The following is a 26,281-nucleotide window of genomic DNA, read 5'->3' on the forward strand; positions in this document are numbered from 1 at the left end:
TTTTATTTTCAGATCACTGGATTTTCTACTGTGTCTAGTGAAAGCAACTGCCAGACTTACAGGGCCGTCGGAAGCAGCATGACTCTCTCCCCACTTCTCATTTGCCAGATCCTCAAACGCTACGTAGTTAGCGAAGGGAGTTTCTCCATGCTCTACAAAGTGGTAGTTAAGCCATGTATGAACCAGGATTTTCAACTAAAACAAAAACAAAACACCAACAACTTTGGCTTCTATTCTGAGTAATCCAAAAAGTCACTGACAAGACTACGTTTGTGATAGTGTAAGTAGAAATTTTACTTTCTTAAAAGTAATAATTAAACACTCAGTTACATAAGGTACCGATTTGTCAACTGGATAATCAGTTGGAAGACTGTTTCCAATATGGGCTTTAAAACATTCTTTTACGTACATGCAAAATATAACCATACCTCCTCTCTGCAGGAGAGAGACCGCTTGTTGTCAAAGGAAAAGAAAAACAGGCTGGAAGTTGTAATTAATACGAGTGGCTCTTGGTAGGAGTTTGAACTACAGTCATTTGATCAGGTGTTCAGAGAGACCCGATTCCAATCTTTAAATGTTCTGTGGAATGGCAGGTATCAAAGCGATTAATTGGCACAATCACAAATTTACAGAGGATCAGAACTAGCGTCAAAACATTCTGCTGTTGCGTTAAATACTGGTCATTTTTCCTTTGGTTACTTCCTATAAACGCAGTATTTGTGGGAAAAAGGCGACAGTGTCAGCTCTTCACACAAAGTAAGGTACTGCTGTTGACGTTTAAGAGAAAAGAAAACCCTATTTCATCACTTGGTAAGGACATACAAAGTATAGTTCATTTGGCAGAGGAACTAAAACACTTACTACAACTCCAGGAGGGAGCTGAGGAAAAACTACACTCAATTCTTCTCCTCACTTCCACTGTTTTCTCATGATGATCAATTTGGGAACGATACTTCATCAAGGAAGGATCAGGTCTCTAAGTAACTGGCCCACCTGAAGTAAACAGCACAAAGTTATGACCTATTTCAGTTGCCTATTATTATCTGAATTTCCATGTTAACTACTGAGGTTTAGGGATTAATTTATTATCGATCTATGAAGTACTTCCAAATGTTTGCAGACCTTAAGCTTCCATGTTAAGGCACTTACCATTCAAGTAAAACAGTTTTTGTATAAACAAGCCTGGGAGATGGAGAGAACATTTTACCAGAACATCCATTCTTTTTTTTTTTTCTCTTTTCTTAAAAGAAAAAAAAAAGAGAACATTGACCAAATATTTATAAAACTTTGCATCAAGAGAAAGGTTGTGGTTTATTCTCTGAAATGAGCACAAAGTACACCTTCCACAATAACACTGAAAGCAGTGCAAAGACTGACAGTGACCTTTGACTAAAGGTAGCTCGGTAAAAAGAAAAATACCAAAGAAATCAGTGCCCTGCTTTGATTGTTGTAAAATTTTTTTTTTCCTTTTTTTCTTTACATAAAAGTTGGTCCAAACTTACAAAAAAAGCACAAATGTGCATAGTTCAGAAGATCTGAAAGAGTGCCATAAAAAGCTGACGTCCCTAAATTTAGCATCCACTTAAAACGGCCAAAATACAAAATAAAATCCAGAGCGAGTTTGTGAACATGTACAATCGATTTATCTACGTTTCAGACAGCATGAGTTTGAAGCGTTTGTCATTTTTCCTACTGTATGCAAGACCCTTTTCCACATAAAAATAAAGCTGTTGAATTAACGTTATTCAAGTCTGCTGAATTGCTGCTTTAAACTGCAGCGAGGGAACAAGATAAACGAAAACCAAACTAAAACCATGGAAGTTTTTCCAGATAAAAATGATGTGCCTGAGGAAAAACAGATACTCAATATGGTAATCCTCTGCCTCGCCCTCTCACTGCAGATGTGTTAATGTGTCCCCTGTATCCTTGGGAATAGCCAGGTCCTTGGGCAGGAGAAGTCCAAGTCTGTCCATGCATGTGGCCGATGCCACCGGGGTTTTCCTGTAAGTTACTTCCAAAGCTATAGTTATGCATCTTTGTGGGCAAAGAGTGCGTGCTCTCTGGCCCCACAGGAGCATCACTGTTGCTGCCCAGAACAGGGATAGGGCCGTGGCTGTATTCAAACCTATGGTCTTTATCTCCACTAAATAGCATGGGGCCAGCGTTGAGGTAAATGTCTCCATAACCAGTTACTGAGCCTGGAAAGGATTCTGAAAAGGCCGACGGAGGAGGGGGAGCACCAGAGTGAGATGAAGCAGTACTGTAGTTATCCAAAGACTGAATATCTGAGTTTCCAAGGAAGCTCCTCCTTTCTAATGCTCCTGATGATCCGCTTCCGATTCCATCACTACTGCCATAATGGGCAGATGAGAAGGAAGACGATCCAAAGTTATCCTTGTAGTCTGGGCCTGGTACGTAGGATTCCCTAGGCTGATAATCCACGCTCGTTTGTACTGGCTCCTCTGTTGTCGCCTGAGCTTGATGCTGAGCAAGCAGCTGCAGAAGGGCTGCTTTCACTCCTGCGTGAGGATCTGTTCCTGAAGAGTTAGTTATAGGCAAATGTTGGTTCTCTGTCCGATAATCAAGGTCTTCATCAGTGAGAGGCGGAGGCTCCGGTGGCTCTGGGGGACGCTGGTCTGGAGGCAAGATCCGAGGGCGCTCTTGTTCGGGTGTTCGGTTTAGAAGCCTCATCTCAGGTTGCCTAACCAAATCCTCTTGACCTACGCACATGAGAAAGAAAAGCTTTGGAATAAAAGTACACAATAACAATACCAGGAAGGAAGAGGACTCTTTCCTCAAACGATGCAGACGTTTTGTTACGTCAATTCTCATTCAACTTATTGTTTAAATCTATTGGTAGGTGGTCAGATTATTTTAGGGAGGGCAACAGCTCATTTGCCTCAGGAGGGTGATGCAGGTTTCTCCTCCAAGTAAGATTAACAGGCAAGTAGTTAAAGGAAAATGACACAAGCTCCTTAAACAAAAAAAAAAAAACCACACTCAAAAAAATCACAAATAAAACTTGACAAACACATAAATACTAGAAAATTCAAAGAGGGGGTCAACAAAAGATTTGCAGATAGGAACAGAAGTCTTGAGGGACAAAAGGCCACTCAAAGGAAAAAAAAAAAAGCCCTAAAACACTTCAGAGTGCTTTCAACAGCTCCAACCACCCCAGAGCAATACATAAATCAACATATAGTGAAACTGAAATAGGAACCCAGACAGGTCAACAGAGAACTCTAAACTTTGAGATGACTAAGGAAGCCACTAATATACCAAAGTGGTAACCTTCAGTCATGCGTGTTAGAGCGACAGGAGTAATCTCCTACAGAATCTGACACTGAGAACTTGCTCTGGTCAGCATTAAGAACAAAATTAAAACAGCCTCTCCCTAAAATAGGCTTTACCTAAACACAGTCAAAATTAGCAAATTCCATCTATGAAATTCCTAGAGAAGACTGTGTTCTGTACCACAAACACCACTAACAAAACCTCAAACCTCCAGAGTAGTGATCAGTGTAACTGCTTCATCAGAAATACTACCAGCACTTCTGTATCTCTTAGAGTAGGGATCATCTTTTGCTCTGTCTGCATGGTACCTGCTACAGTGAAACACAAGTTTCTATGATCCATATGTAAAGAGTGACAAAACCAACTGAATCAGCTCTCCCACACTCACACCAACTCATATGGTTAACATGTTAACTCTTTATCCCCAAATCATGACATTTCCCACTGTTCAAGGTATCTGCCAGTTAGCAATAAAGACCTTCAGTACCTGCAGATGTATATAACGACTTGATCAGATGTGGGTAGCTGGGTGCTGGAGATTCCACGTCCTCCCGGCTGACAGACACAGGAGTGGTAGGCTCTGGAGGCTGCCTGAGTGGTAACGACATTTCATTTCCTGATCCGTTTTCCTTCTCCTCCAACACAAAATCTTTTTGTTTTGTTTGCTGAGCCTTTATTAACTGAGACAACAGAACAGCAAATGCACTCTGCACAGCTGCCTGGGCAGCATCAGTCTCAACTTTAGGCTGATTCAGCTGAGCAGGCGGTACAGGAGGCTGGGTGACCGTCGGCTGTTTGAGAGGCTCCTGCTCTGGTGGCGGTGGTGGTGGCGGCGGTGGCTGCTGCTGCTGTTCTGACTGTTTTTCACCTGCTGACAAAATTCCAGCAGGAAGATTTATTTTATTTAGTTGCTGCTGAGTCTCTGGGTTTACCTTAATATTCAACACTTGGGCAAACTGTGCCAAACTAACACTTGTTTTAGACTGTAGCAGGTTTAGCAGGATTGCCACTTCATTCTGGTTTAACTGCTGTCCAGTGCTTGTTTTAGCTAAAGACAAAAAAGGTGGTTTTAAGTATTATTTAGAACTGGCATATTTCAGAAACTCAAAAGACTAATCTAGCATGGCTGACATGAACTGGCAAAGCATGAGTTTGGACAACACAGGAATAGAATGCTTTTACATATTAACTGCCTCTGGGGGAGTACCTATAGGAAATGGAATGGGAAGATCCAACATAAAGAAAGTGACTTCCAAGGGGTATGCACACACACTTGGACAGATGAGAAATATCAAGCTGGAGCTCAGTTTTCCACAACACAACACAACTAAGCTGGGGCTTAAGGCCACCTGCTTTAGGCAGCTGTAAGATTTCCAATTCCCGCAAAATTCCCTATCTTTGACATATCACATCCCTCTGTTAAAAAGCGGCCATCTGCAAAATGCATTTCCAGTCATATTTTGGCCTGTTCTAATTCAGCATCTGGATTCTAACACCTGCTCAAGTGACCAGGCTCTAGGTGACGCAGAAGATAGCAAGCATAAATGCAAAAGCAAGTGCTTAGTTTGAAGGACAAGTCATCAATCACCCAGTAGCAGGAAAATGCTACACATTCTGTCCTCTTCTATCCCTGATTCGGCTAATTCACCAATGTATTAACTCATAGCAGATTCAAAGCATGAACAGTTACAGACACAAAAAAGTTAAGTATTTGCCTTGCAAGACTAAGAGCAGGACAGCTGGAAAATGCTACAAAACCAAAAACCCATTACCCTACTTGTGGATGTGCACCAAGATACAAGAACTTGGAACCCTATTCAGGCAGGGTCCAGGGACTTCAATGATTTCATATTTATATATTTATATATATTTATATTATAATATATATTTCTGTTATATATATTTATATATATAAAATCATCTCTTTGGCAATACATAGAAAATTTCTAAGGCCTTGTACTGCTGGCTCTCACTCAGATGTCACGTTTAACAGTGGATTTTGTAACGTCTGAGGACAGTCTGCTCACCACTCACACTCTTCTCAGGATCTCAGCGAAAATTCAGCAGAAAGATGCCAAAACAGGGAAACTAACCTACCTATATACACCTATCCTAACCATACTCTTTGGTTAGTTTCAAGCCCATTCCAAGAGCAAACTGTGTCCTGGGAAATCTGGCAGTTTCTATCAGAACAGAATTACTGAGCTCTCATAGCTCCTGTTAAATTTTAAGATGCAATCACCAGGGGTCCCACTTGTGAATAAGAACATTTAGCAGCTGATTCAGGGTGGTTTTTAACCTCTTATTTTGGGGTGCAACAGTTTTTCAAGCATGCGCTTGTACATGGACTTTTTTAGTGTGCCTTATTGATATTATCTAATATTACCTAGTTATGGGTTTCACAAGTGTTTTGCTTAGCACAGAAGACACCTCTATGCTAAATTGTCTAAACTCTCTCAAAAATTAAACTGCCTTCTTTTCTACCTAGATATATTTCTTTATGTGCATATGGGCAAATAGCAGTATAGGTCTGAACGATTCCTTCTCTGTTTAGTTACATAGCTAGTATTAATGACTAATAGTAGTCTCTCATCAGGCCACCTGTTATAAGAAGTACAAAGAAAATAAATATTATCCTTTAACTTCTATACAGATTTCATTTGTGGGGGGAAAAATATTAAGGGCTACAGAAAGTCATGCTTGAAAATGCTGCCAAAACTTTAAGCCAAACATACGGGGTGGCAGAAGCTCACAGCTGGCTTATGGTGCGAAACAGGATGAACAGGAGCAAGAGGCAATAAATTGCAGTAAAATATGATCAAAAGATATTATTTTCTATATGTCTCTGCACAGAGTATTTAGAGCTCTGCTCTACTGTTAAATGAAAAGTTGATTCAAGATGGTTAGTATCAAAGAACATTAAGGCTCCGTGCATGCATTTATTGTGTTTCTTTCGTTCCTGTATCAGCACCATGGCGTTTAAGGTCACTTTGCACAATCAGAGATGGTCTAAATTACCCTTATTGGCTATTCAGTTAGGTTTTGTTAGTCTGTGTATTTCTACATATTATGAAGGAACTATCATGAGCTACTAAGAATCTCAAATGGTGTCCACACAGGAAACCATTACTTTTCATATTATATTCATAAAACTGGTCTCAAGCAAGATCCTTTGGTTAAGTTTCAGAATTAACAGTTGTGCAATCTACACAGGTAGCTACTTCTTGTTATACCACGTTTTGGGTTGGAGGTTTATGTTTATTTCCTTACAACTCGGTTCAGCCCCAACTTGGAAAGCCAAGAGTAACGTAACACGCAAAGGGCATCTATTTCATCTGAAATTATGATTGTCCCAAAAATCTGCCTTCTGGTCAGTTTATCAGTACCAAGTAAAGCTCCTCCAATCTATGGAGACTGCAAGGAATTTAGAGCAGCAGCTGGCTTGTGGGATTAGTGAAGAATTACAGATAAGCAAGAGATAAAATTCTCTCAAAATATAGAGCAAAGTAGTTGCTCTGACCAGATTGCAAAAATAACTTAAAAGGAACACCTAGTTTCCAAAAGCAAAGGTAAATCTTTCGTAACAAAGATTTAACTTACAATACTGCTCCTCCCTCAAGAATCCAGGGGACGTCAGTACTCTGAACACAACATCTAAGATTTCTAGAGGTGCAATCCAAGTAGAAGGTAATTATAAGAACTGAAAATATTACTGACCAAGTGCTACACTAGAGTTGCCCTGAGTTTTGAGTTGGGAAGAAGTTTGCATGCCTTGTGGGGTGTTGGTTCTGCTCTCATCCATGCCGAGAGACAGATCCTTCCTAGGGACTTTAGCTGCTGTTGAGTCATCAGTCATGCCCATCTGCTTCTGTCTTCTGCGCTTCTTACTCCAAAGCTCATGGCAATCTTGCCACAAAGGAAGGCTGAAAGAAGGATTAGAAATAATCAGTTTTATCACAGACGTTTTTAACCATGTTGGTAAAATAAATACTCAAGGTATACATAAAGTAACTTGTGAAAGATTGATCTACCGAATTCAGGCACATGAGAAAACACTCAAAGCCAGCAAAATCTCAGACTTGTTTTTTCTGGCTGCACGGACTGCCTATTTCAGAAGCACAGATCCCTCTGGCAGAAAAGGGGAACACGTATCTTGAAATCAGAACCAATGTCGTTTTCTTGCATTCGCACTTACGAAAAGCCTAGTTATTTGTGTAATTCAAGACTTCCAACATCAATGCTGCACACTTGCTTTGAAACAGAATTTGCAGAGTAACAGATAACAGACTAATATGAATATGAAAATGCTTTTTTTCAGGGTATGGGTGACCCATTCCTTTTGACTACTTGTAAAAGTACTAGTGCCTCATGAGTTCCAGTATTACCTGCAGTAACAGACATGGCCATCTAGTTGTACAGCACAGACAACCAAGACAGTGAGTGGAAGGGAAGGGAAAAAGGTTTCAAGAGTAAGTAGCATGAATAAACAGCATTTACAACTAGCAAAGCTCAGATACTAGGAACAACATGGGATATTCCAGTCCTTTAAAAGACAGGATAAAGGCAGAGACAAAAATCTAAGGAACTCATCTGTCACCAGTTCTATTGTTCCATTATAGTTCCCTGCAGGCATCTCAATCCTGATTTCCTAAGGAACAGAGACCCGTCCCATAGATAACAAACACTGGGGCAGTAAAAATAGTGCCCTCTGTTTTCCTATTATGTATCAGTAACTGTCTGATCACTTCCCTCACCTAGGAAGGAATATGGAAAAATTAGGTGACAGGTGACAGATGACAAATGAGGGGACAGATGCCTCAAGGAAAGGCAATTAGGACAACTGCTTCCTTTATTGTTTCCCTCTGCATACCAGGTCAAAGACCTGCCAAGTACTTAGTCAAAACCAACTGGAAGCAAGCAAGAACTCATTGTGAAGAATGTATCTTACAGTCCTTGCAACCAGGACTGCCACTTTCTTTTCAGCTGTTTCTTCCCAAAGGAGAACATTCCTTTTCCAGGAGAACAGTTCACACTTTCCTGTGCATCCTCTGCCAGACCTGTGGTTCTTCTTAATCTTTAAAAGGACACCAATGACTTGTTTTCAATTTCCATGTATCACCTCCTATAATGGATACACTCACTATAGAGCTCATGAAAAACCCCTAATTTCTTCCTGTTCACTTACTTTTAAAAGCACATTAGCAACATACCATACAAGTGGTTCTGAGATTTTAGTGAAAAGCCTAAAATTGCCGATTACTGATACTCAAACAGCAATATAATACATAAAATAATCATCATGTTCAGACAATGAAACCTCTTCATGTATCAGGAGCATTAGTAACAACCATGTGTATGTAATAGGTAAGTCCCAAGAGATTTTTAATAAAATTTTTAGATAAAATTCAAACATTTTTCTCAGTTGGTAGCTAATTAAAAAGAAGTCAGGTACAGCCTGCCTTGAAGGCACGATTTACTCAAGCAACACTACACGTTCTGTGTTCTGACAGCTATCTTGAGGGAAGAATGTAATCAGCAGATCCTGTAATACTTTTTCATTGTTCTTCTTGGCGCCTGTTCCAGTATGATTTGTAGTGATTAAAATGACAATTAAGTCACTGCAAAAACCCTACTGGAAATTGCAATACACTTCCTCTTGGAGAAACCCGCAGGAAAAACCCTGCACAAAGTATTCACCACTCCTGCCTGTAAAACTAAGAATCTTATCTGGCACAGGAAACTATTTATGGTATTCCATTTTAACTCTCTGGTGCCTTTGTAGAATTCTATACCCAGTGTCATTCTACCATCAAAGGCAGCAATTCAGATCCATGGAGGACCTCAAAACCCTCGGAAAAAGCAGACACTGATAAACAGAGACACCAGAGAAATTATGTTTTTTTGACATTAGAAACATTCATGTAAAAGTATTTTTGTAAAGGTACTCAGTAACTAGTTCTAGGAGTAACAGATGAAACAGTTCTCAGATCCTCACAACCACTGCTATCATGGTGTAAAAGTAATTCAGCTACACAAACGTTTTAGTGCAGAATCACCATTAAACAACTGTATCTATCAACAGTTCTGTTCTGCCACCTCCTACTTTACCTGAAACACAATGACCTCAATGAAATGAGTGCACGTTCACGTTTTGTACAGGTAAGAGCCTTTACCAAAGGAAATCACTTACTCTGGAGGAGGCATTTTAGATGGTTCCACATCTCGCAGAAACTCACACTGAAGAGCTTGTTCAGCTGTGCAGCGCTTGCTGGGATCCAGGGCAAGCATGTAATCAAATAAGTCTAATGCAGCTGGTGGGATGCTACAAAAGAGCAAAACAGAGAAAAGCAGGGTATTTTTATTTTGAATCACTCTGTGCAAGTAACTCTTCCAACATAACTGAGCAGTAAGTCCTCAGATAACTCATATCCTAGCAAAACCCAATCACAACTGGAGCTTGGTAGTAAGAGGCAGAGATAAACTTCACCTTTTATTACCCATGCACACATATAACCAAAGCTTTGATTTGCGTTAATTGCTTGAAACACCATCCTTATAACCCCCCACCTTTCTAAGGCAAGACTATATTGTTACTTTACACTTTGGAATTTAGCACCCAGAGAGTTGCAGTTTTGACTAGTCCAAGGACAACAATTCTACTGCTTCGAAGATACAAGCCTCATTAGTACAAACAAGATGATACATTTCTCCTGAAACAACCCCCAGTAACTGAAGGAGGGAAGCAAACCCTTTAAAATAAGCTTACAGCTGTTTTCCATAACTTTCACGTGTGATCTTTGCACAAAAGTAGTCCAGTGGTAGTACTTCAGAATACAGGATTCAGATAACTCCTTGGTGCTGAATGAATTTATGACCCAAAAGACTGTAATGTTAACCAGACTACATAGTTAGCCCAAGCCAGTTGTCCTAATAAAGAACAATTAAGTACTCTGAGCTGTTTTTTTTGGACCGGGACAACAAGCAGGTGTACCAATCATGGAAAACAAATGCTTCCTTAGGAAAAAGCTGACAGGTGGTTGAAATTTTAGGGCCTTCTTCCCTCTTCTTGAAGCTTCTATTAAGTAAGGGTTAATATAAGCTCTCTGTATCTGTATCATGGGAAGGATAAGAACCTAAAAACATTTTTCTTGCCACTTAATCTATATTCATTCTCCAGAAAACAGTGAAACTTCATAAAGTCTCCAGGAGTACTTAACGCTATTACAGTTGACTAAACTTATTCTTCATCCTTACAAAGCAAACTCTTCCCTCAGCTTTCGGCGATACTGCTTCTTTGGTTTCATTGTGTTGAAATAAGCTAATTTTATGACATCAGGCCACACTGCTGGACAAGGACTCCCGCAAATTCGGCTGTATGAAAAGAAGGGGGGAGAAAGGGTATGAGATCCAAAACCTCAAGCAAGCACAGCTGTCATTTTATTCATGCACGTACAGTGAATATAGCAATATATTTTAATGTCCAGGCTCTTTTATGTCCCTAGCTCCCAATGCCAGTGAAGAAAGATACACTAAATGTTCGAAAAAGCACTTTTCAGGGACTTTAGTTGACATTGAAGACGTGAGGGGGAGAAACCTCAGGAGGGCCTAAGGGCAGAAACAAGATTCGATCACTAGAAAACCTGTGTATTTTTTACTTCAGGTTTACGTCTCAAGCCTCATCTATCTCCACAAATGAGTTGCTCAGTCTTATTCCTGCCCAAGCCATTTTGTCCAACTGAAGACGGTTAAGCACAGGCTGACCAACTTCTGAGCAGAACTAAGGAGGCATTTTGCAAGGTTTCACACATTCATAAAAGGACAACTTGCAAATCCATTTCCCTAGCTCACCCCTCCCATTTATTAGATTTAAGCAGTTACTGTAAGAAACCCAATAATCTCTTAGTTATGCCCCAAATGCTATGCAAACCAATCTGACTTTACACTGGTTGAGATATGCAACTTTCAGGAGGGGAAAATAAGAAACAAATAAATCTGTCTTTTCCTATCAGAATTTACTTCAGCTCTATCAGTGCACATTACAGATACACAGGATAAATGTAGAACTGTTGACTGTAACCTGATGATGGTAAGTTGATAAAATTGATATATTAAACAGCCAAATACGCACAGCATCAATACGGAAGAAAAATGAACTACAAATGGGTGCTTCCAGCAGGAGAAGGAAATCACAAAGCTTTAAGTTTGCTGTACGAGAGGTACAAGCACAAAAAGCTCCAAATGACTGCACTGTGATATGCTTCAATGCCATCTAGTGCTCAAAAGCAAAAACTCCCCAGCTCACGAGTTCTCCTTACACTGAGAATGACTGCTAAAAACCTCCTAAAACCCTACATTTTTCCAGGCCAGCAAATACCACACCACACAGCAACATGCTACTGTTCAATTTGGTTTGAAAAACATCTCCGTATATAACTTAAAGTTTGTTATTACTTTCATTTTAAAAATAGTGTTGACCATTTACTACTCAGGTTCTGCAAGGACAGTTATGTAGGACTCGCCCTCTTTTCCCCTTGTTTCTAGGAGAGGACCTGTCCTCACTTATGAGGTCAATTATGATACCAGAATCAAGAGCAATTTTTGTTTGCTGCATAAAGGGTTAAAAAAAGTAAAGATGTTCTGGTTCCACTGAGTTATATATGTACCATTGTATGATTTCTTGAGATTGAGGAAGAAACAGAAATTTCATCTCCATAAAGTGTCTGGCAGTTTGCAAGGGAACAGAAATATTCCCACAAAAATAATAAAGCCCAGGTGTGTAAGTGGAAGGCTTGAACAAGAACTCAAGGCCAATAGCACACCAAGTACCTACTCCTCCCAAATCCCAGTTATTACTGCCCATGTTTCCATTTTGATTTGTTGTAAGGACGTTGTATTGTCATCTTAAAACTAATGGCTATTTACAACTTCAGTAAGAGGTAACTCCAGCTGCTCTACAAGAAAAAAACCTATTACTGTTCCACTGCACACTGCTAGGACCACAGAACACACAGAAAACCACCTTCTCCAGGTCTGAGATACAGTCACTTAGTTTATACACCACTCAAAACCTTTAGAAGTTGGTCAGAGCAGTAACTGAGAACTTGTAACTGTTTGCAGTGCGCTATCTCTGATTTTAACACTAACAAAAGAAACCCAACACTTTATGAGGATCCTACTGTGTAGTAACGGTTACAAGTTACCTTATAAGTTCCAGTTGAGCAAGTTCTTGATTTGCTTGAAATATTGGCTTTTTTGTAAAAAGTTCACCCAGGATGCAGCTGTAAAACAGTTTTGCACAATTCCATCATTATGGCTTTCAGTATAAAGTGCCAGAAACACTGAAGATTTATTTTTGGCTTGGTTTTACGGTTGCCACACTTCTGTACCAAACTCTTACCCACAGCTCCAGACATCGATAGCTGGTGTGTATCTTTCTTCTCCCAGCAGAAGTTCAGGAGGCCGATACCACAGCGTAATAACTTTGTTGGTGTATGGTCGGCTGTTGGGGGGAGGAAAAAAGAGAGGACTATCATTTTACTACGATCTCATTTCTGAAAAAGTGATGCTTTGAGGACTTCTCTAATGCTGTTTGAGAGCAGTATAATCTTCCACTCCCCTTTTCATAACTTTAGTCCTGCAAAGCTGCAAGTGCACAAAAAGCAAACAACAACGTCTGATCACAGCTATAAAAGGACAGGCTGAAGATATAAATAACAATCACATAGCCATCTCGATGCTACGTGAATTCTGTATCACAATTATTATTCAGACAGCAATACTTTATATTTATTACATGGCTATCACTTCAGGAAAGAACCTGCTTGGATAAAACCATTAATTTCTGGGCAATTACTAACTATTAGCATAGATAATTCAGGACCTCTATAAGCATTTCGAAAAGAAGGAGAAAAAAAAAAGTCACTTCACTTTTTCCTCTGTAAGTAGATGCAAAAGAGACAAAGCCTTCTTCTTGAACTACATCCTTCAACAATTTTGATTCCAAAGCCTGGAACACTTCCAATATCTTCCTGTATTTTACATCTTCTTTAATTCTCTACAGCTCTAACCAGAAGTTTCGGTCACTGGGAATAATCCTTTTCATTCTCACACTAAAGCAAGGATTTCCACTATCTTAGGCACACATTGTTTGTGGACAGGCTGAGATACAGCATCAACAGTTCAGAAAGGAAGGCAGAAAACAGATGTTAGGTTTTGGTTTTGTTTCAACAACAGTGTCTTAAAAGCGATCCTACATTCTTTCAGTTTTAATAATTCACCCTTACAAACAGAAGGTAACTCCACATAGAAAGCAGGTAACATTAAGTATGGAGTTTGAACAACTATAGCATAAAGCCTAACAAGGTTTTATAGCACACTCAGTGGAACAGCTATCAGTTCTGCAAAACCACCCGAGTCTTTTTTTCATCCAGAAAGTGCCCAATTCATTTTTAAGATGTAGTACGTTTCTGGAAACAATCCTGTAATTTATCATATTTATCTCCGAAGCAAGCATTCCTCTATGAAATGTTTATATGGTATGGACTTTTTCTACAGATATACCACTCATATATTAGAATATGGTGCTTTTTATTTGAACAGATGTTTTCTTACACAATCTGTCATATATCCTACTCCAAACATATTAAATCCACCAGAGTAACATTTAAAGGAACACAACTACAGCAACCAATGGGAACTTACTTAAAATTAGTTTTTTATTTCCTCCCCATTATGCTCCTACTAAATTTTGCACCCTTTTGAAAAGTACATAAGTCTAAATAGCATTAAACTAAATGTAAAATACACGAATTTAAAGCAGCAGCCTTTACACGCTTCTTGGTATAAATTAATTATGCCTTACTGCAGGTCAGAATCTACTTGGAAGCAAAATGAATGACAAAGAACTGTCAAAAATCCACTAATGGGATTCTAATTATCCTCCCAAGTTCAACTATTAACTAGCATAATTGCTTTTTAATCTTGGGTTCATTTATAATAGCGTAATAAATGTTGCTGTTTGATATATAGTAAAATCTGTTATTTGCACTATAAAGCTAGTGAAATCTCCATCATTCAATTCTTAATGCATAGTTTCACAAGCAAAATTTAAATTCAATTTAAAAGCAAACGTTAAAAGAAAAAAACCTCAAACCAAACAATCCACCATGTAAACCACAGGAAAAACAAAAAGGTCAGTTTGGTGCACTTTAAAGTAAGAAGGTAGGATGGCATCAATCTCTTTTATTATAAGTACATTTGAAACAACAGTTAATTACCAGGCAGCTGCTTAAGATTATCTTACCCTGCTACAGTACTCAACAGTTTTAGTATCTGTACTTCAGCATATGTTCTGGAAATACCAGCTCAGAAGACAACGAATCTGATGCTATCAGGTTCAACAACAAGCTCAGAGCTCTCTAAGAACACCATAAACTCATAAAGCTAACATTATGGATATTATTTCCCAAATAAGGCGTGCAGAAATCAAAGTAAGCTCAGGAAGCTGATCTTGGTATATCCAACCACCTGATGAACACACTAAGCGTAATGGACATTCAGCCTCAATTTTTAAAATCCAGTTCCACATGACAAACACATGTCATTATAATATGAATACTTCACTACTTAATCATAAAATCTGTGCACCTGTTTCCTGGAGTACAGGCATAACGAAGCCAAGAACAACAGAAGCACAAGTCACATGTGGTTTCAGAATAACTTTTATTTCAATTTGTATCTCTCCAGCAGATTCAACAGCACTGGCTGCCTAAAGAATACAATGAACCTCTTCAAACGTAAGGTTAAATCTTACACAAAAGTAATGCTTATTGAAAAGACACTGTGTACCAATCTGTGCCAGCCAAAGAATCTGGCTTTCCCTAAATCAACTTTGCCTAGATATACTAACAGAAAGAATACCCTTTAGGTTTACAGGACCAGAAACTAACAGTAAAAACCTACATATTGATGCAACCTACTTTGGACTTCAACTCTTCATTTCTAATTAATAGAAGGCCACTCTCTACAGTTATTTATCCAGAACACTTGGAAAAGCAATACACTTGCACAGAGAGTTCTGTGGTTTTATGCAGTGCAAGACAACATGTCCTAAGCAGTACAGTATGTGCTCTAAACAACAGTCTTCTTCTCTGGCCCTTGTAATACGTAAGAGTTATGCAAAAAACATTAAACTTCTAAATGCTTTTTCATGGTATAGTTTTATCTTACCTTTCTTCAGAGTTGTACAGCCGAGCAAGCCCAAAATCTGCAAGCTTTATCTGCCCTCTGGTGGAAAAAGCAAAGAATTATTTAGTGGTTAATCCTCTTGAAGATTTCCTGCCCCAAAATCAGGTGAAGTCTGAGATTGAGGCAGCTGCAACTGGTCTTCACCAAATCACACTTATGAGGAGGCAATGCCTTACAATCTATGCATCTCTTCAGTAAACAAATACACCAGCCTACTGAATAGCAAAGACAAGTAAGCAAAATTAGGTATGCTCATCAAATGGCATTTATATCACTGGATCTTAGTAAAAAAATTAGGTGTATGCTGTAAAGTACTCAAATCAGTAACTGCACAGGAAAAAAAAAAAATGAGGGAGGAAACTGCTATTTTCTCATCCCTTACTGCTAGCATAAGCATTCATACAACAACCATCAGTAGCTATACTTCCTTCTAGGAAGCTGTCAAAGTCCTGTTCTGCTCTTGTGAAGTTTAAATACGGCCTTTAAATGAGGGTGAACGACCAGATAAGGGCTTCTAGTTTTGCCAGCAGCCAGCTTGCTGAATGACACAACCTCTAACCCCTTCTTGAGTTTTCCCACATATAAGGGGAAGAGTAGAAGATCCAGAGCTCTTGCCTGGCAATTTCCACAGCTATAAGGCACTGCTCCGTGGCCTGTAGTCCCCACCACCTCTGAAGTCTAGATGATTTAAACAGAAAGCTATATGCAAGCTTCTGTAATACATGAAATGAATGTTAAAATGTTACAGGGGCAGGGTTTGGTTTTCGGTACTTACAAGCTTTTAAAACTCCCATCACTTTTAAATACATGCAAACCTCACTTTCAAATAGATTTTATTTCATCAAATTAAGGCAAGACTTCCTGACGTAAGAATCACCATTTTGTGATAATAAAATATATTTTATTTAGGTCATTTATATAGGTTACATTTTCCATTCCATTTTTCCCCTCAGATTTGTGCTTAGAATTGTTGTAACACTTGAAAGAATCCCCATAAACGAAGAAATGTTCCCCTCAAATTCACATGCTTGTTCTTCGGACAGCATATCTGTGGAAGATCAATGAATTTTTGAGCAAAGACATTTAGTTGTGTATCTAAAAGATACATAATCCATGCATTTGGCTTCAGGCTGTAACTGGTAGTGAGATTTCAGAAATACCGGCTTAAAATTATTGTCATCAACTATTAACTTTTTCTTCTTCCAGCTGAAACATCTAAGGATCCTCAAAGAATATTCTAGGGGAAAAACCTCTGGATCCTGGATTGGAGAGAGCACACTAAAACAGAAAGCTCCACCTCTATAATAAGACACTCCCTGTCAGTTTACACCTCGGCTTCTGAGTTCCCAAAGGTGCATGGAGACACCACCACTCAAGCAAGATGAGGAAGAGACACCCTTGATCCTTCTTGCCCAACAGTTTGCTTCCAGCAGCAGCAGACTTTTAGGGAGAACATGTGAACCTGCTCACTTTGGGCCTCATTTTCCTTGTACTAACATTACACACAATCACTGTGTTAAAGATCCTAAAATACATATTCCTATCTATTCCCTTTAGCAGGTGTTACTAATCCATGAATGCATCCCATCCTTTTGACTCTCCTGACACTAGCCAGGAAAACCTGCCCTGACAACAACTTCCAGAAGCTGACTACCCGCTCTGTAAAGATGGTCTTTTTTGCTGTTGTAAGCCTAACTTTTACAGTTGCTCCCGGGTTTTATTACCACTGGATTTCATGAACAGTGTTTCCGTACCGAAGCCTTCCACTATCTTCACACAAGCTTTTAATTCGCTGCTGCTGCACACTGAACAAAAGCATGATCACTAATAAGACTTGCAATTACAAGTGGTTAAAGAAGGAAGAAACCAATTCATCTCTGTTTGATTATGGCTGTAACTGCAAGCCAAAGCATGTCTGAACACACCTGATAAATACTGTTTTAAAGCATTATCCTGACTGATGAAGACAAGGACCTCAGAATTATGTTATGAAGAACCACGCTAGCCACGCTTCATCTTAAAATGAAATGGCAAGAACGATAACATGTCGAACACTTATGTCCTAAAATTCTGATTTAATGTATTTGAACTCCGGTAACTTTCCCCCATACTCTGACCTAAAAGACTGAAGTTTTAATCCTGCTGTTTTAACACGCAGAAGTTTAACAATTACAGGATCCCATGTTGAGCAGTGGTGTTACCAGATTAGTATTTCACAACTGATTTTAAAGCAACTAGGCCATCTTAAAAAAAAAAAAAGTTAGTGACAAAGCAGGTGAACTGTAAAGATGAAAAGAAAGAGTTAAGAGTTGTTAACATACAATTTATTTCTGGTTTTACAAACTTTAAGTAATATCCATACCTATTATTTAGTAGAATATTTGAACATTTGATATCTCTGTGCAAAAAGTTCTTCTTATGGCAATAGGCCAAGCCCTCCATCAGCTGTCTCATAAAAGATTTAATATGGTTTTCATTAAAATGAACCAAACCAGATTCCAGCAGTCCCATCAAGTCATGGTCCATGTACTCAAATACCAGGTAAAATGCACCTAGGAAAAGAAAGAGAAAAGGCAAGAGAAACGGAGAGAAATTGATTTAACGGCAGTTCAAAACATTGCTGCTCCCTACTTTTCAAAGTTTAAACTATTTTTCTCACAACTGTTCCCATTTTCTGCAATATTTATAGCTGGCCTCATGTCCAGTAATTACAATAAAACATAGTGCAGCAAATTGCTCTTCCATGTGAGCAGCTACGCTGGTCAAATGTTTGTGAAAACAAATACAACCCTACCAGCATGGTGCCTTAATCTAGATGGACATGCACTCTTTCATGGCTCTCAATCTCCACCCATTTTAGATAAGGAAAAATTAACTTGGAAAAAGGAAAAATTAAGCTTGGGGAGAAATTTAGAAACAAAGTATGTACAGCATTAGTTCATCTGTCATGATTCAGTGACTGACTTTAAGCTTCCAGTGTGGAAGTGGGCCAAAAATAAGCCTGCCCTTCTCAGACCAATAATACCGGTAAGTCAAAATGAGAAAGCAGAACTAACCTACTAGCAACAGCAGCTCTGCAAAGAGACAGTTCATACTGCAAGTTGCCAGATACATACACTAAGCATAATGCAGTCTGGTCTTACCTCACATTAGCCTGTGTAATTCCACAAATAAAGCTATTAAAGCCAAGACTCTTTGATATATATATAAGTATTCTTCAAGAGGAAAAGTGCTGAGTGCTTCAGAGGCAGCAATAACCAATCTTAAAGCAGCAAAGTGCTCAATGCTTCAGAAGCAGCAATAACCGATCTCCAGCACACCCACTTCCAGTACATCATTTTTCCCCTTCTTAACTCTGGGGCAGAGAAGACACTGCAGTCCCTTGCAGAGAGCACTAGTGGCAACGCAGACAACTTTCAAGTGGGTCTGTCTACCTTCCATTTTCAAAAGCCTTTCCCCAAAGAGATTTCAAAGCCACCACTCTAAAGTACAAATAGCTTCTGCCCAACAAGAACTCATTACAGGTTCTGGTTCCTAAATAGAAAGTTTTAACTCAAAAGCTAGCGAAAGTCTAGGAGCAGTAATGAGAAGTTAGCTTGCCAGAACATACACACACACAAATGCAAAAGCTGGATTCTAGTGAACTGACTTGTTTTCTTGCACAGTAGCTGAAAAGGGAAGAAAGGGCATCAAATTCATCTGCTTTTTAACGAAAAGAGAAAAGATCACTCATAAAGTGTTAAACTTGTAACAAAGATCAGTGTAGACCAGCTAAACTACAGGCCATTGCATAGGACACTCTGAGTTCACTGTTTTTAATTGAGGTCCTTTTGTCCCATTGCGTGTTGTATGTTATAAGGAGGAAGCAAAACACTGATCATAAAATATCCATCAGTGTGAACAGAGGATGTGGAGCAGGAGGTAAATGACTTCAAAAGGAAAGCAGGAAGTATTAACAGCCATAAAGAACCAAAGGTCTGCCATGTTACTATGTGCATAACTGAGTTCACCAATGCAGCTCACCAGTTCAGTATGGGAAAAGCACTGAGTCTCCTCATCTTGGTCTTTTAAATCAAGGTAACCGGCAAAGGTCTACTTTACTGACAACTGCTGAAGTATGAACCATGACATATTTTAAGATGCCTTGAAACAAAAGAGCTGATATTAATGCTGCAGTGCCAAAATAATCTAGACACGCTCTTCAGAGAATGTCAGCTCAACAAAATCGAATACCAACAATCTTAGTATCTTCTTGCTCTGGGATACAAAGTTAACTGCATGGCAGCAGGCTGCACTCTGCATGTACATGAGAAGGAGAAAGACTAGGAAGGGTCAGTGGGATTGTAGACCTGCTCAGTGAGAACAGTCGAACAGTCTTCTTCTTTATATGCGAAGCAGGCTCCATGCCTTGAGCACTTTCTGCTCTGTCACTAGCTACCAGGACTTTTTTGCCACTATTTATAACCAGCAATCAGAACTGGTACCCTCATGCAAGAAGGAAAGCTGACAACAATGGAGACAGTTCATAAATAGAACAGAGCAGTATCTGGGAGTTGATCCAATTATTTATATTCTCCACAAGTCTCATTAAGAAACATACACTAGCACAGTACAAATGCTAGATGCTCCTTCTGTACCAGAGCAAGAGGACATGCACAGATTGATTACACTTCTGCATCACACATATGATACAAAGTTAGAATGTATTGTTAAGAACGGTCAAAACTGGATCTTCATCGGTTATGATAAGCCACTGAAATTAGTCTACTAGCCTTGGCAGTCTAACCATTAAAATGTGATTTTCAGTATTACTCAAACTATATTTGGAAGTGATTGTAGCTGCAAAAAAGATGTCAAGCAAACTGAAGTGAAATTCAGTTTATTTGTACACAAGCGTGGTGCCCTTTTCTGATACAGATATACAGGTTTGGCCTACAAAACAGTTATTATTCTACTTTATCTTTTCAGATTTCTAGTGCTTTTCACCAAATCAGGCAATCTTCACAACAGGGAAAGAAACTGTAGATATTCAGGAAGAAGAAAAGAGTCATGAAAGACTTCACAAGTTAACTATGCACAGGCAGAAGACTGTTTACTACAACACAGCCAGAGTTCAAGCTTAGAGCATCCTTTAGTGCAATCAAAAGGAATGCCACACAAATACCCATTTCTCAAAAACGGAAACAACAAAAAATAATTGTTCTTCCCCTTATGAGGCAAAGACATTCAATAACTTGGAAGTTACATTTTAAAAAGACCCTTTGTTTCACGCGAGCTTTGCCAAATATCCACATTTCTGAAAGCAGTGTCACAAAAACACCTAAAGCTCTGTTACAGTAAAGCACATGCAATTCAAATGAACTGAGAACTGTGACTAACTTTACTCATCTTACTGCACTTCCCTGTAAGTACCTGTGGGGTGGGAAGCAGCCTACAGCCTACTGCCACATGCTGCAACAAAACACCAGCTGGGGGTTTGCGTCCTGTGTGCCCCATTTTGTTTGCTGATAGCACACAGCTTATCTCCATTCCTTCATCTACTGAGATAAGAAACCTTAACTTCACTGCATGTTGACAGAGCAGCAGCTGGAACAGCTGAGCAGTAGTAATATTGCCTACTTCTGAATATGGGATGAGAGCAGCTGAATCTATTACGGAGGTACACAATAAATTCACACCAATGGAAACAATCCTCTTACCCTTACTTCTCTTGTCTGCACTTCAAGAAATGAATCTTTTTGACCACTCTGTCAGTTAAGACTGATAAGGGTCAGAAATTGAGATAATGCTTTTGAGTAGTTAAAGGATTAACATATCTTCTCCTCCTGTTCATTTATTTCAAGTCATGGAACTCTAAAACCCAAAATGAACTGGGGCAATAATGCTGTCAAGTGACAAATATAAAATGGGTAACTCAAGACATGGCACTGATGATCCATAATAATTTTCTAGGAGGTTATAAAAGCTAACAAAACACACTTTTGTGACACAGGCAGGCCCTGGACTTTTTTGGACTGTCATCAAATCATACAGATCCCACAAAGCAGGACAATTAATTAGGCATTTGTCCTCAAAGTGAGATAGAAGTTCTTCAGGCTGTGCAGGGAGGGAAGCATCAGGGGAGAATGATTCAGAAACCTACCCAGATGACAGCTTTTAAACAAATATTACTTCATAGGGAAGGTGTTTGGGGTTTTTCAAAATATCTGATACAGATCAGAGTAACAAGGAGACCGGAAGTGCCTTATTATGTGCAAATTTTAATTCAATCCTTGTATAAATGCATTAAAAGAGTACCTTGAAATGCAAAAACGCTTAAGAGAAAGGATCCCTGGCTCATTCAGTACATGGTATGTACAATGCAGAGTTGAACAGGGTTTCAACAGTTTGTTCTGTACTCACTGTTCAGAATGAGGCTCCATCAGATTTTCATCTCGCTAACAAGCCTCCTCAGCTTCTTCTATGAAATACATAAGTATTTTTTCCCTTGATTGATTCAAGATAATTGGATTATATTTACTCTTCGACTTCCTTAACATTTCTCTACCAGTAGTTACAATACACTATATTCCAAGACAGTTTTAAACAGAATTTTGTCAAAGCTTGAAAAGTATAGAAACAATTAAATTTCTTATATTTAAATTCCTTAGAGTCCCTTAAACATTCATCTTTTCTTTCTATTCACATTTTACAAACCTATTTTCCAATTTACAAAACACCAAATAAAGTTATAGCTAGTGAATTAAGCACCTTAAGTCTAAAGAAAGCATCCTTGCCATGTCCTATGTTATTCTCCCATTGCAAATTGTTGCATTCTCCTCTTGAAACAAATCCAACCCAAACTCCACATGCATGGAAACACATTCTGAAGTAGCTGTACCAGCTAAGGGCATACAGAAGCCCTGGGAGCAAATAGTTTCCTTGTTTAATTACATACTACAGGAAAATAAGAAAACAAACAAAAAACTTAAAGCAGAGGAAAAGTAAACCAAACATATCAGGGATTTTTCTCAGTTGGCCATAACATGGATCAGGTTGAAAAGCCACACAATTAGGTCTGCACTCATTCCAGAACAGAGTCCACTAGGGCACACAGAAACAGGAAACACCAGCAGTCACGCTATGCCTGATAACTGTAGCATGAAAGCTATTTGGGTAAGTTTCTATCAGCTATTTCAGGAGCAGCAAGGCATGCTGTAGATCATTAGAGGTTACTGAAATTCAGGACAGTTTGGTTTTGCTGACCTTTGCAGGAAACCTGGATAAAGCTAGTTACAACAGAGAAGGAACCTGTAGTGTTTACTGTAGTGAAGTACTCTCTGATGACATGATCGCTGTCACAGACTTCCTACAAACCACAGGCTTTCAGACAAAGTACTCCTCAGCGGCTGTGAGAAAGCAATCTGCTATTCATAGAATGGTTTGGGTTGAAAAGGCCCATTAAGATCATCTAATTCCAAACCCCTCTCACAGGCAGGGACACCTTCCACTAGACCAAGCCCTGTCCAACCTGGCCTTGAACACTGCAAGGGATGAAGCATTCACAACTCTCTTGGGCAGCCTGTTCCAGTGCCTCGCCACCCTCACAGGGAAGAACTTCTGCCTAATCTACAATGTACCACAGAGCCAGTGTTTTGACAGGAGTACTGCCATGCTGTCAAGACGAATACCAACTTCATGCCTAAAATAGGCTTGTTAACTTGTACTGCAAATCAATTCAAAATTTAATCTAAAATAAATTTAGATTTTTAAAATTAATAACAAACACACACAATCCAACCAGATAACACACACACAGAAACAATCCAAATGAAAAAACTCCAAGCTGTGACATTAACCAGATCTTTTTTATTGGAGTCTACCATGCAAAATTCTACACCTCCCTTGGGTTAGCAATTGAAAACGCTTCTTCCAGTCTAAAGGAAGAGGAGATGTCCGTCAGCACACCTACTGGTTTTACATTCACAGCCACAAAAGCTAAGTCACGCACTCTGTGTATTTAATAGAAAGATACTGTGGCAGTCCCATAACCAGAATGTTGAACACTTGCAACAGCTTCTAGCTGATAAAGCAGCAACTGAGAACTGAAGGACCATCTCAGGTGCCCAAAGTTAAAAGAGACACCTAAGATCATGTAATTAATTGTTAAATTGAGAAAACAAAAGCAGAGCTGACAAAAGCCCGAAGTAAGAAGGACCTTTTTTCCAGTCATTCTGGTTTATTTTATAACTTCAGTATAAAGTTATAACTGAAGTGGCTCAACTAACTTAGCTTATGAGGTGTATAGATTTGAATATACCTAGGAAATAGCTCTTTGTTTTCAACTTGTTTTAAATCTTGCCTTCTTCAATTATTGTTACACAAGCAACGTCACACAAACTTTAGGAGACAAAAACAACCCAAAGCACTAAGAGATGAAAAGCTTCTGCCCAGTACAATCCTTTTGCTCCAAACTCTGCTCCAAGAGGACATGAACTGAGGTCCATGAATATGAACTTTCAAACTCCTATTAATTTGAATTACCACCAAGCAAACAAGAAGTGAAGGAAGCTTTAGTTGCCATCAGATTTGGTCACAAACACCAACAGTGTCAGGCTGCTTCTACTACTATTGAAGACTGACACGCACAATTGCTCTGGTACTAGCTCAGTAGAGGAAAATGCTTTCAACAAAAATAACCAGAGTTCTGACATTTTAGGAAAATACTGAATGGAAACTACAGCTCATTGCTGCTATCAAGTCAAGTGAGGCTTTATGTCCCAAGAGCAGCAGAGGAAGCTTAAAGAAACAAAAAAGCCTAGAAACCCCCAAGCACAACTGACAAATGTACTGTTAAGTCAGCTCTTATGCAGATACACACACAAGACAAGATATAAACTATTAGTCTTGCGTTCCCATCCCTTACCTTGTGTGCTCACCCATCTCCCTCTGTATGATAGGCAGGGGGGAAAAGCCTACATGAAAAACATACAAAATGGATAATCCTTGCCACACCCAACATAGGTGTTTTACCTGTCAGGATCGTGCTTGAGAATCAAGATACTAAATCACCAATGAGTAATCAGAAATGCCATTCTCCAACTTGATCATCAAGCATGTCTCATGCATAATGGAAACTGCTAAGTTACACTTCAGGTTTCAGAACAGCAGACCCACTCAGCTCCCACATACAATCGCGCTCATGTGCTGTATTTCCACTGGGAAATACACTTAAAGCATTTCTAACACACTGGTCCAACGTGTTACATTTCATTTTCTAATGGCTGGCTAGAAAGAATAAACTCAATCCTATACTAAAGCTATTGTTAAATTTATAACCCAAGCTGGCCAGGATAAAACGCAGATAAACTTTGCTTCTATTTTCTTTAAAAGCAAAATGCTGTTGAAACTACTGACACAAGTCAGATACTCAAAGTTTGTAACACAGGATTATGTCACTTGAAATCACAGAATCCCAGACTGGTTTGTGTCGGATGGGACTTTAAAGCTCATCCAGTTCAAACCCCCTGCCACAGGCAGGGAACACTTTCCACCACAGCAGGTTGCTCCAAGCCCCGTCCAACCTGGTCTTAACAGTGCCAGGGATGGGGCAGCCACAGCTTCTGTGGGGCCCCTCTGCAAGCACCTCACCACCCCCACAGAGAAGAACTTCTTCCTAATGTCTAATCATGCAAGCATGTAACACAGCTCAAAGTACCAGGACAAAGCTGTATAAGGCAAGCTATTACTGGTTTGCAGCCAATGTTGCTATCTTAAAAAGCATCATAAAAAAAATTGTACAAGGTGTGTCCAACATCTACATCACTGTCAGAAAACTGCATTTTAAATTACTGAGATCCAAAGGAAAAAAAAACCTAAAACAAACAAAACCAAAAAACAAACCCAACACCTTGAATGAATAAGCAGACGAGTCAGGATATGACAGTCAACCTTAGACACAAAATTAACTTTACTTATATCAACTAGAGAACATGTGTTGGAAGAAATGTTCCCATTCCCTACTTTTACAAATGGACTATCAGCAGGGTTTTGTAAAAGTTATAATCCAAAGCTAAGACAAGCATAATAATGTACATTAAGCATAAGTATATTCAGAGGACAAAACACTTTGCTTCTACTGTAAGCTCTAACATTTCTATAATGGCTCCTTCTTAAAGGAAGCAGCCTACTTTTGTGTTTGCAATGGTTTACTGTGAAGATGATCAAACTCCCTCCCACTTGCATTCATTTGTCCCCTGCATAGAATACAATTTGGCCACAACATCTCGACTATAAACCTCCATCTCACAATGAACTACTCATTAGAGAAATACAGAATGCAGTTCCTGGAAATAAAAAAAACCAAACAAGCCCTCCATCTTTTCACAGATAAATCATAACAGCACAGTCTCTTTATCATGCTAATGCTTTCAGAAATTAATTTGGTGCTAGCATCTCCAGAGAAACCGCTTCCCTTGCAAGTTTTCTGAAAATAACTGTTTTAATAAGCTGTTAAATGAGGAATTAAATGAAAGCAATATCAAAAGCACAAATATAGACTTGGGCAAAAGAAAAATACATCTGAAATTAATGAGACACACAGTTCGAAGCACACCAAATAAAATTTACAATTCAATCCTAGACACGGCACCAAACAGAAAGAGACAATTAATTAATGAGTTATTAAGTTTTAAGTCAAGGCTCAACGTGGTCTCATTAGCCAAGTAGGTTAGACCTAATTAAAACTCAGTACAAGATTCAC

The 26,281-nt window shown here is 39.1% G+C and overlaps 1 protein-coding gene across 6 annotated transcripts in view; it reads right to left on the reverse strand.

Annotated features, from left to right (window-relative positions):
• Window positions 1-1,292: 1,292 nt before the first annotated feature.
• Window positions 1,293-26,281, reverse strand: part of CDK13 (cyclin dependent kinase 13) — a 45,892-nt gene continuing 20,903 nt past the window's right edge. The window contains exons 6-14 of one of the 6 annotated variants that reach the window (XM_057431638.1): window positions 17,903-18,092; window positions 15,523-15,579; window positions 12,692-12,793; window positions 12,495-12,572; window positions 10,549-10,665; window positions 9,485-9,616; window positions 7,066-7,217; window positions 3,782-4,162; window positions 1,293-2,720 (exon numbers count right to left, since the gene is read on the reverse strand). In XM_057431638.1, the coding sequence (XP_057287621.1) occupies window positions 1,864-2,720; window positions 3,782-4,162; window positions 7,066-7,217; window positions 9,485-9,616; window positions 10,549-10,665; window positions 12,495-12,572; window positions 12,692-12,793; window positions 15,523-15,579; window positions 17,903-18,092 (2,066 nt within the window). In that variant the 3' untranslated portion in view covers window positions 1,293-1,863. Of the gene's footprint in view, window positions 2,721-3,781; window positions 4,343-7,011; window positions 7,218-9,484; window positions 9,617-10,548; window positions 10,666-12,494; window positions 12,573-12,691; window positions 12,794-15,522; window positions 15,580-17,902; window positions 18,093-26,281 lie in introns of all 6 variants that reach the window. The other 5 variants (XM_057431637.1, XM_057431634.1, XM_057431636.1 and 2 more) reach the window with 5 other exon arrangements.

Source organism: Pezoporus wallicus, unplaced genomic scaffold, assembly GCF_028554395.1.
Source record: "Pezoporus wallicus isolate ANWC-B61680 ecotype Strahan unplaced genomic scaffold, APGP_CSIRO_Pwel_v1 scaffold_11491, whole genome shotgun sequence".
Lineage (NCBI taxonomy): Eukaryota > Metazoa > Chordata > Aves > Psittaciformes > Psittacidae > Pezoporus > Pezoporus wallicus.